The sequence below is a fragment of the Polyodon spathula genome, chromosome 30, assembly GCF_017654505.1.
Source record: "Polyodon spathula isolate WHYD16114869_AA chromosome 30, ASM1765450v1, whole genome shotgun sequence".
Lineage (NCBI taxonomy): Eukaryota > Metazoa > Chordata > Actinopteri > Acipenseriformes > Polyodontidae > Polyodon > Polyodon spathula.
This window is the reverse complement of record NC_054563.1, coordinates 8,040,134-8,050,781: the sequence shown is the minus strand read 5'-3', so window position 1 is coordinate 8,050,781 and position 10,648 is coordinate 8,040,134. Positions and strand designations below refer to the sequence as shown.

General features: G+C 37.3%; 1 protein-coding gene across 2 annotated transcripts in view; it reads right to left on the bottom strand.

The window, feature by feature from the left end:
• Nucleotides 1-246: 246 nt before the first annotated feature.
• Nucleotides 247-10,648, bottom strand: part of pds5b (PDS5 cohesin associated factor B) — a 41,284-nt gene continuing 30,882 nt past the window's right edge. Inside the window, exons 25-35 of one of the 2 annotated variants that reach the window (XM_041233020.1) lie at nucleotides 10,214-10,418; nucleotides 9,135-9,249; nucleotides 8,800-8,932; nucleotides 8,542-8,661; nucleotides 8,209-8,271; nucleotides 7,694-7,839; nucleotides 7,142-7,253; nucleotides 4,811-5,241; nucleotides 4,508-4,609; nucleotides 2,928-3,090; nucleotides 247-526 (exon numbers count right to left, since the gene is read on the bottom strand). In XM_041233020.1, coding sequence (XP_041088954.1) covers nucleotides 491-526; nucleotides 2,928-3,090; nucleotides 4,508-4,609; nucleotides 4,811-5,241; nucleotides 7,142-7,253; nucleotides 7,694-7,839; nucleotides 8,209-8,271; nucleotides 8,542-8,661; nucleotides 8,800-8,932; nucleotides 9,135-9,249; nucleotides 10,214-10,418 — 1,626 coding nt within the window. In that variant the 3' untranslated portion in view covers nucleotides 247-490. Of the gene's footprint in view, nucleotides 527-2,927; nucleotides 3,091-4,507; nucleotides 4,610-4,810; nucleotides 5,242-7,141; nucleotides 7,254-7,693; nucleotides 7,840-8,208; nucleotides 8,272-8,528; nucleotides 8,662-8,799; nucleotides 8,933-9,134; nucleotides 9,250-10,213; nucleotides 10,419-10,648 lie in introns of those variants that run through there. The other variant, XM_041233021.1, reaches the window with a different exon arrangement.

The following is a 10,648-nucleotide window of genomic DNA, read 5'->3' as shown; positions in this document are numbered from 1 at the left end:
TCACAAACAAAAGAAATACTTAACACATTGCCAAACAAAAGAAAATGCTAAAATACTTGTTCTTTAGATTTTGTTTCACAGTAAAAGATTACATATACAAAACAGACATATATTGGTTTAAGATCCATTCTTAATGTTTTTTTTACAGATAATTGGGTGATGAGTTAAAGCTGCAAAATAAAAGCTATACAACCCCCCCCCCCCCCCCCCCCCCCCCCCCCCCCCCCCCCCCCCCCCCCCAGGTTTAAACGACTATTTACAGTTTTTCTTTAGTTCAGATCTCTACATAGCCAGCGCACATCACAATGCACAACAAACCACGATTAATGATATTAATGTGTGTGGCTAAAGCTTGTGATATTAGGGACTGCAAAAGAACAGCGTCAGCTGATGCAAGGCTCCTCTCCATTCTCTATATCTGTTTCAGGATCTCCTGAAGCCTTCAGCACTGATGGCATCTCATCAAGCTTTCACATCCCTCTCTGACTGCTCATCTTCTGTCCCTTCTTGCGGGCCTACGCCGAACCTGAGAGAAAATAAATGGATTAGTAAAAAAGGATAAAAGCTGTATGCATCCATCCCATCAGACAATTACAAAGACGCTAAATTAGCCATTAGCAAAATATTATGCTTTACTAAACTAATACACTATTAGGCTTGCTACTTTAAAAAAAAAAAAAAAAAAATCAGTAAAGCTTGTTAAAAATCGAATGTAAAAAAAAGGTTCAGCTGAAATAAATGTACATAGGATAAACGTCGGTAAAACTTCAGATTTTATTTTTTACAAAAAATAATTATAAACCAGCGCTAGAATGATCTCAAATCGTTTAAAATGACTGCCAATCATCAAGACCTGCACCGACTGTGTACTTTCATTGGCCAGCTACAGAGACAGTCATTCAAAGCTCCTTCTGTGAAATGTTGTGTTGTTATTATTCGACTGTTTCATTTTCTGGATCCTGAGCTTGGAAGTAATTGTCAATTAAAGAGTGCTAATTAGTTAAAACCATTACACATCAGCTAGTTACTCTTGACTGGGTACTGTAAAATGTATTTACTTTTAATACTTCCTAAAGGTCTATATACTATGCAGGGGTGTGCAATTCATATTGCCCGAGGCACAGGACTACAAGATTTGTGCGAGGGACAACAAGTTTTGTCATTATACTTTGCCTTTGGAAAAATTGTTTTGATATTTTTTTCCTATGTTTGTTGCTAGAAAACTCATATTCAGGGTTCATACAGTTTTTCTGATGCAGATTTCAAGGACTTTTCATAACCTTCAAGGACCATTGACAATTTTCAAATACCTAATTTTAACCAATTTTCAAAGTTGATAACTAATAACCAACTAAAAATAAAGCTTTTGCATAATTTTATTTAACTGTATAATTAAGTCTAAATTACTCACTCTGAATGTACATAAGGACCAGAAAACTTTCTTATTCAACAGAGTCAGTTTTGGTACCTATACCTGTTTCATTCTAAAAGCAGTGCAACAACAATTCAGTGTTTTAATCAAATGTCAGAAGTAAGAGTAAAAGAATTGTGTCTCAATCATAGCCGCTTTTTTGTTAAAAAGTGGGCGGCAAATGGAAGGACTAACTGCAGAGCATAGAGGCAAATATATGGATTGATTAATTCAATTTTTTTTTACAATTAAGAAGCTCTAAGAAACCAAAACAAACAGTTTTAAAATTTGGTCAGGTGTTTCCGCATAAAATGCTCACTATGTACTTGCTGAGCATGCATTAACCCTTAGCGGTCCATTTATTCAGTGCTTGTCAGGAGTGTCAGGTCCAATTTATTTTCACACATGTGTTTTACTTCCATGCGCTGTTTAAAAAAGGCCCTGCATAGCAAAAGGACATCAGTACTGCATCTCCAGCAAAGCCCCACCACTTGTTCGCTGTACCTCTTTACAGACGTGCACACTAATATATCCTCTCCTGATCACTCGTTTATCACCAAACTCCTCAATAATGCGATCCAAGTCATTATTTTATTACTATAACATCTCAGCTCTGCAAATGTCTGCGATATTCTTTGTGCGTGGAAAGAATATCGCAGCTATCTCCTTTTTTTGTGTCCATGTTCTCTGTGGGGCTATGTATTGCTCAGATACTTGGTTTGATTGAATGAATGAATGAACACAAGAAACTTAATATGAAAGCTGAAATGAATTTCAATAAATTCAAGAATGACAAGTTCTTATAAAAACAAAATAAACAAAAAAAAAAAAAACAACATTCCAGCCTACTTCATTAGAGTAAAAACAGGCTTTGTTTTGAAACACCAGTGCTTCAGATTATTACCAGTACTTACCAACATTTTACTTAGAGGAGTTGTTAAGATTAAACCCGTTCATGACCCCGCAGCCACATGAACGTATTAACATACTTATTTAAAAAAAACACCACACACACACCCTCCCTCCCTCCTCTGGTTAATAAAGAACAAAAAACAAAAACTAAACAACTATCTAGCCTATATTTAACCATTTTTTGTAGTCTCCAAACTGCCCAGCAACTTCTCTTGCAGACATGTTGCTACGAACATCAGCTGTAGAAAGCAGTGCAGTTCGGACTACGGGTCAGAATCCTACAAGTTACATTCTACTTTTTTGCGTGTGTTTTGTGTGACGGGAAGGCGTCAAGTAGATTTTTCTAGCATTTTGTTCCTTTTTTTCAGAACTGTACATCCCTGCTATCTGTACCTGCACCTGAATTTAGGAGCTCTCCAGCTTTAGTATGTTTATAGTCTTTCACTATAAACATATGCAACACAGACAAGAAAAATAAGTTTAATTTGAAACTACTTTCTCTTGAATGTAAACTGTTTACAGCTATGATTACAATTGATTCTACGTGGACATGCTGTAGGTTTTAAGATTTCCATGTGGTCCCCTTTGGGGTCTAGGTACTTGCTTTAAGCGAGCTGGTTTCCTCCTCCTCCTCCTCCTCCTCTTCCTCCTGCTGCTCCTCTGCCGGCTCCTCCTCCTCCAGTCGAGTGTCTTCGACGCTCTCCTGAGACCCGTCCATCTCATCGGCTGAAGTGTTCTCCTGGCTGGAAGCTGCTCTTGTCCCGCGTCTAACACAAAAACAGGTTCAGACATCTAGCCCAGGCAGCTCTACATACACCAAAAGTTTCACTTTCCCAAGTCAATTTTAACACATACACAGATTTAGGTCTTCTCCAATACATAAAAGGGTGCTCTTTTTATATGCTTGCAATTATTTAGTGGCTGTGTCCCTTTAGTTAAATACTGAAATCTAATGATCTTTCGATCAAGAGGTCTCGTTTACAAGGACAAATTTATGCAGGATTCTTGCCTAGTAACATTCCCTTTGTTGGGTTCTGGTAAATACCTGCCACTTTACAGAAACACACATTTCCCAGGGAGGAGGGGGGGTGTTCTAATTCCTTTAGCAGTGCATGGTTACTTTATCCAGGCCCAGTAATTCAAATGACCCACTTTAATTTTAACCAATAACTGCAAAAAGTTTAACTTGTAGTTGGCGGAGAGTATAGCATGTCCTTATTCACACCAAAGGCAAGTATAATTACAATTATAATACACCACCCACTCAATAAATCGTGGGTGTCCAACATAAATACACTATATATCGAGTGACCCAAAGAAAAACAAATAGGCCAACAAATACTGTACAACCATTCCCTCGTTTTATCGGGTGTGTCAGGGTCCAGTATAAATCCTCTATGCAACCTTCTTTTTCTCATTTTTCTATAAAAAGTAGCACACCATTTTAATTCATACAGTGGAAGATAATTGCTTCTCATCAACTTGAGTCTCCAATTAATTTCATGAGTCTTCCTCTCCTTTCTCAAACACACAAACCCGCAGCACTGAAATAATCCAAAAACATAGGGGGCTTATTGCTAGGGAGCCGACGTCAGTTCCCCGTGGCTTTTGCTAGTGTATAGCTGCGACATGTGAACACCTTGTTGGCTAAAATAAAAACCCTTCAGCAAGGAGATATTTAATTTGTTTTGTGTTATTGTGCAATGCGTGTGTGTATGATAACAGCACGATATTAATGCTTTGCTTTTAATTGTTTTGTAGATTGTTGTTTGTGATGTGCAGTACGAAACAAAACGAACAGTAATTCTAAGTGCCTATGTATATTATAGCTCAGGCATGCGCAGTTAGACAGTATAAATGGGGAGCCAACTCCACGGCCGCAATATATATACAAATCCGCAGTATAGCGGGGGGCAATATAACAAGGGGTGTACTGAAATTCTCTCTCAAATTAGCTTTAGTTTCTTTTTGGTAACACACACTTGAAAATAAACAAATAAAAATAAAAAAACATGATTCGGATTATTAATGTGGTCAAGAACAACATGAAATCCAAGGCTAGGACAGAAAAAGACATCAATACTTTTTCCCTTGGCAACCAATTCATTTGTATATTCAGGTGTACTCAGGTTTTTGGCCTGCTTAAGTTCACATTACGACTGAAGACTATAGGAATTTACTTACACATTTTTCCTTGGCAGGGATTGTGGCGTTTTTGGTGGTCTTCCACGTCTCTTCTGTGGCGTCGACTCTACTGACTCATCTCTAGCCTCAGTTGCTTCCACCCTGTTTTGAACACAAAGGAAAGATGAAAGGCATATGGAAAGCACCATGGAAATTACTTTCTCTGCAACAGTGATTTAGCGTTGAATAATACAGTACTAGGAAACATCATAAATGCATTTTCGAGTTTAATATAAATGCAGTAAGTGCCATCTGGTTAGAAAATGATATATGATATTCTTCTGCAGGTCTGTCTGTACAAACCTCTGTTGTGACCTCCTTGGTGCTCGGGCCTGCTTTCCTCCTTTTTGTTTCTGCTCGACATTTTCACTGTACCCCTCCTCCTCTTCATCCTCCTCCACCTCTTCTGAAACAGGAGGAGCCGCCTTCTTCCTACCCCTCCTCCCCTTGACTGGCGCCTCCTCCTTGGGGGTGGTGCTGCCAGCTGCCTTGGACGGCCGCCCCCGCCTCACTTTCTTTGGTGGACTGTTCTGCTCATCCTCCGTTTCCAGTGCATCACCCTTTATCGTCTTCTCATCGGGCCACTGTTGCTCGTCTGCTTCAGCGGTACTGGTGTTCGCTGCCCTCTTACGACCTCGCTTGGGTTTCTGCTCCAGACCAGTGTCTTCCATCAGTGACCTCTCCTCCTGATCCACAGCTAGTGCCTTTTTCCGACCTCTGGGTTTATCACTTTCCTGTTGCAAGAGGAAAAATAAAAACTCTAATGAGTGTTTGGTTCATATTCCCTGTGGTTTACGATGGAACAGCGTTTTCTAGACTGTTTAAAACAGACTTGAGTGTGCGGACTGGTACCAATCACTCCAACATAGTATTTACAGTAAATTTGTAAACTTTGTAAAATACATCATTTTTGACTTGCTATGGGTTAAAAGATGGCAGATGACTATCTTAATAAATGACAAAAAAATATATAAATCATCATTGTAAATGTCACTAAGGGCATCGTTAAAGATTCGCTGCTGTGAAGAGCAATAAAACTAGAAGCCCTTGTGTGCATGGAGTCATACGGGCTCACAATTTAACCCTGATAGCCTGCTGGGGTTTTTTTATTATTTTTTTTTAGATCAGCTTGCAGAAATGAAAGTGAAAAGTTTAAAAAAAAAAAAAAAAAGCTGAAAACTAGCAGGAATCTGGGATCCACTGCCATGTTGGATTCTTTGCTCAGGAACCCAAATTGAATGAAGTTAAGATTCAGATTACACCTGAAATAAGAATGTATACCAAATAAGTCAACTTTAACTGCTGGTTTCACAAACCCAGAGATGCCAAATACTTGAGAATGAACAAAACAGCGCCTGCCAAGCAAAAATGAGGTAAATGTTTTTTGGGGGGGGGGGGGTTTTGATAGGTCAGTTCAATTGAAATCTATTTTTTCTTAAATAAATGCTGTACAGCATGCCATCTTTTTTGTTCTTGTTCGTTTGGATCTCAAATGCAACTTGTTTACATCAGAAAGTCACTCCCTATTAATTGTTAAAGGGCAAAAAAGAACTATGTACACTTTCAATTGTTCTTGTTAATTTCTATTTTTGTGGCACCTTCCTTTCCCCCGTTTGAGCTTTAACAATAACAACGCCTAAACACTGAACCTACAAAAAAAGCCACACAAAATATTTTCAGTGCACACACAAGGCAAGAGCTCTTGAACTTGAGCTAATCATCCACTCATTTGGGCCTACTTGCAATACTAAGCATTGAATATTGTAAATGTTTATTTTAAGCATTTTCCGCTTCATTTTATGATACAATAACAAAAGTACGAAAATGTAGCGTTAATAAAAACAAACACTAATTGCTTAAGTAAAAAAAAAAAAAAAAAAAAAGGTTTAAAAAGAATCAGTGTACTTTAAACAAATCTTAATATTCTGTTAATAAAAAAAGTTTAAAATGATCTCTTGATTTTTTCACTCTGTGTCTTCTACGGAAATCAAATTAAAATATTTTCCATACTTTATTATGAATATAAAAATGTATCTTTACCAACTACATTTTGAAGCAGCACTTATAAATTGTATTTTATTTACTTATTTTTACATTTAAACAAAAAGGAGAACTGGTTCATGCTAGGACACAAGAGATTTGCAAACTCCAAAAACAAAAACACTTTGCCAGAACTTTTTCATCACTAGAGGTCACTGGAGAGTGTTACTGGGCTTTGATTTGAAAGGATTAAGCATTTCTTGTGGAAAACTGTTTAGCTTCCCACAGTAAAAAAAAAAAAACAGTGCAGGGTGGACACATAGAGAGTGAAATAAACTGTCCAAAATAATAACGCCTGCTAAACAAACGTCACTATTGTGAACGCTGCACTGGAATTGGTACATCGAGCAGGCTGACATGTTTTTGCACACATGCATTTTTTTCACAGTAATTTCACTCCATAATAATAGGGTTGCTTAACCTTACCCTTGTACTTCATGCCAGGACATTTCAGTTAAGGGCAAAATCAAACAGAATTTAAAAAAAAACATGCCTATAATAAAGCTGCTCTACCAAATAATACATAGTCTAATGTGTTCACAGTATACAGAATAATACAGAACATGTTAGTCAATTGTAACATATAAAGCATACCCTCAAAAGATCAGAGTCGTCCCTCTTGTCATTCTTCTTCCCTGGCAGAGGAGAATTCCTCATTATTGTGATGTCTTCATTTTCAGTGTGATCCATTTCAGTGCTGTCAAGTCTTCAAGCAAGCAAGAAAAACATATCTAGTTACATTGTGTTTAGAGAACCATAAACAATTAAAGTAATAAACCAAGTCCAATCAGCAAAGTCAAGGTTCAGGAGAAAAAGCCAGATGTTAATGTTTTGTACAAGTTCAATATCAAGTATTCAGCCATCTTAAAAGTTAAAGCATTCATAAACACTCAATAGCCCGGTTAGCTCATTACAGCTTGGTGTTTCAGCCGAAGAATTTCCTCTATAGCCCAATCATGTCAGCCAGAGAGAAATTATTTGTCACAGTATATAATGATCTTACAATCTCCTACATATACTAGGAAGCACAATCCTGGAGTCAAGTACAGATTTTCTGGGTTTTAATTATTCTATGAAGAACAACCAAGCACATGTACAAAACAAGACTGCTACCTTCAAACAACAGATTGACCGTGATTACACTACCTTCCTTTATTTCTTCCAGGAGAGCTGGGATTGGAATTGCTGCTGGCATTGCTGATTGTCTCCATCCGAGAAGACTTGGTCTGTGACTGCTTGCCTGCAGCCACGAGGGGCTTGTTAACTGCACCAAGAACATTGGCAGCCTTTGGCTAGGATGTTAAATTAAAAAAAGAAAACAAATATTTTAATTCTCCCATGCCTATCTTCAGTACGTATAGAGTGGATGCAACTGTTTTTAGTAATACATAAATGGTATTTAATATTGAATTTTGCACTAGTTTATATACAAGAAGCGATCACTTTGTATTGCATCTTACATTCTTCATGCATCCAAAGAATGCATGAAGAATGTAAAATACAGCAAGAGAAAGAATGCTTAAGATTGCAATCCCTGATTAAAAAAAAAGGGGAATTAGTTCCATCATTTAGTTATTCACCAATAGACTCATCCTATTTGTTAGCTTAGAAAACCACAGACACACATCAAATGTAATGAATCTCAAGTGGTAGTATCTTACCTTTCCAGGTGTGAAAAAAGATTTCATTTCTGAAGGCAGATAATTCTTTGTATTGCTGAAATTCTGTAATTAAAATCATTTACAATTTACTAAATACATGGGATTAAAAAAAACAAAAAAAAAAAAAAAAACACATATGGTTTGAGTAACAGCAGCTAAAATAAAATATATGAATTGCATACAACTGGGTTCAAAAATCCAATGTTAAGTGTGAATCCCTTACTGTTTCTGACACTCTTACAGCAGCGAACATCGCACGGTGCGACGATACAGAAGTTCCTAAAAGACTTTCTGTAATACACATATTGAACGGAGCTTACTTGAAAGACGCACCTTGTCAGACTGAGTGAAGTATCTGGCTGGCAGAACTGGGTCCTTGGGAGATTCCAGGCTGTACGTTGTACTCTTGACCATGATGATGTTCATGGCCACATCACACACAGTGTACAGTTTCTAAAGGTAATTTAATGCAAAATTAGACAAATTCAATGCAAGGAGTTGTATTCATTGTCAGTATAAAATCATTGGGTAGTGTTTTATTGTTGCATTATAAAAAAATCTTTAATTCAAATGCCACAATATAGCACGTACCTCGTTTAATTTGGGATCATCTGGCCCTTGGGCATCTTTTGTCTGTTTAATGTTTTCCACCATTTTTCTAATGAAAGCATGACTGTTGTTTTCGTTTTTTGACATCAAGATTTCTAAAACAAACCACAAACACCTGGGGATAGAAGAACAAGATAATGAGATGAAGCTGAATGTTTTTAGTACTGCTGTGCATAAATGGCATAATGTTATGAATTACTGATATTTAGAGGTTGTGGTTACAATGTGAAGTTAATGCTGCTGAACAAAGATTAACCTCTTTACAAAAGGTATCAGTTCTACTATTGCGATTTGTTACAAGGAATTTTAAAACTCACTCTTTGACATCTTTAAGTTGCTCAATATCTTGAACCTTTACATAATCTGGATCATGTACGAGCAGGTGGATTGTGTATGGGACCACATATTCTGGCAGGAGTGAAAACAACTTATCTAGAATAATGAGGAGGAAAACATTATTAAACATTTTATGGCACTTTGTTACAAATGCATAGCCTTTTTAGCAAATCCAACTTTCCCAAAAAAGTGTGCCTGGTGGTGCATTTGTAAAGTCTAAATACCTAATATTCACTGAGGATTCAGTTTCACTTGTGATCTAAACCGGATAAAAATCAAGCTTTAACCCTTAGCGGTCCATTTATTCAGCGATTGTCAAGCGCGTCAGGTCCAATTTATTTTTACATGCACTGTTTAAAATATTTTTTTTCAGAGTAAAACAGGTTTAAAAAGCCCTGCATAGTAAAAGGACATCAGTACTGCATCTCCAGCCAAGCCCCACCACTTGTTGGCTGTATTTTCCACATACCTCTCTACAGATGTGCATACTGATAAATCCTCTCCTGATCACTCGTTTTATAACCAAACTCAACAATAATGCGATCCAAGTCATTATTTTATTACTATAACATCTCAAAAAGCTCTGCAAATGTCTGTGATATTCTTTGAGTGCTGGATGCGGAAGCAGCTATCTCCTTTGTTTGTGTCCGTGTTATCTCTGTGGTGCAGGGGCTATGTGTATTTCAGACCCGTGTGAATCATGCTTAAGACATAGTTTAACCACAAGCAAAAACTGGACAGGGAGTGACAGCTGGATAGAGCTGCGGCATATTCAATTCTCCCTCCCAATCAGGTATTGCCGTATCATAGTTTAGGGCAGGAACAGGAAACTCCAACCCCGGAGGGCCAATTCAACTTCATGATTAACAGGAACTATAATTACTGCTCCAGGATCTCAATAGAGGCTGAATTGGGTAAATAAAACTTCTAAGAACATCACTGTAAATAAGACCTGGCATGGAAGGGCCAGAGTTGCTCATTCCTTGCATAAGGTATTAAAATAATAATAATAATTCCAAAAGCTAAAAAATGATTTGCACTTCAATGATTTTGTCCTTACCACTGATTGCTGCATGTTGCTTCAGGTACTCCCTTCGGACATTTATGTTTTTCACTAGGCACTGCCTGGCATGTGCCCTTCTCTCCTTCACTGGATCTTTTGCACAAAGAGCAAAGATTGCCAAGTACTCCAGTGGTAGCCGTAACCTACAAAGGCCTTTGTGAAGCTTCTGTGCAAACGCTTGTCTCACTTGGTAACATTCATCCTACAATATAGACAAACATTATTCAACTAAAATTAAATATAAATGCTCACTGGATATCTCATTAATCCTGTGTTTATCCAGACCAGAAACTCTTAACCCCATGTAATTTACACAAACATCAACATCTATGTAGCATTTAATATGCCTACTTGTCACATAAAAATAAATGTGAAATTGGATTTATATTTTAACACATAACTAATGAGGGTAAAGTTTAATCCTGACAAAAA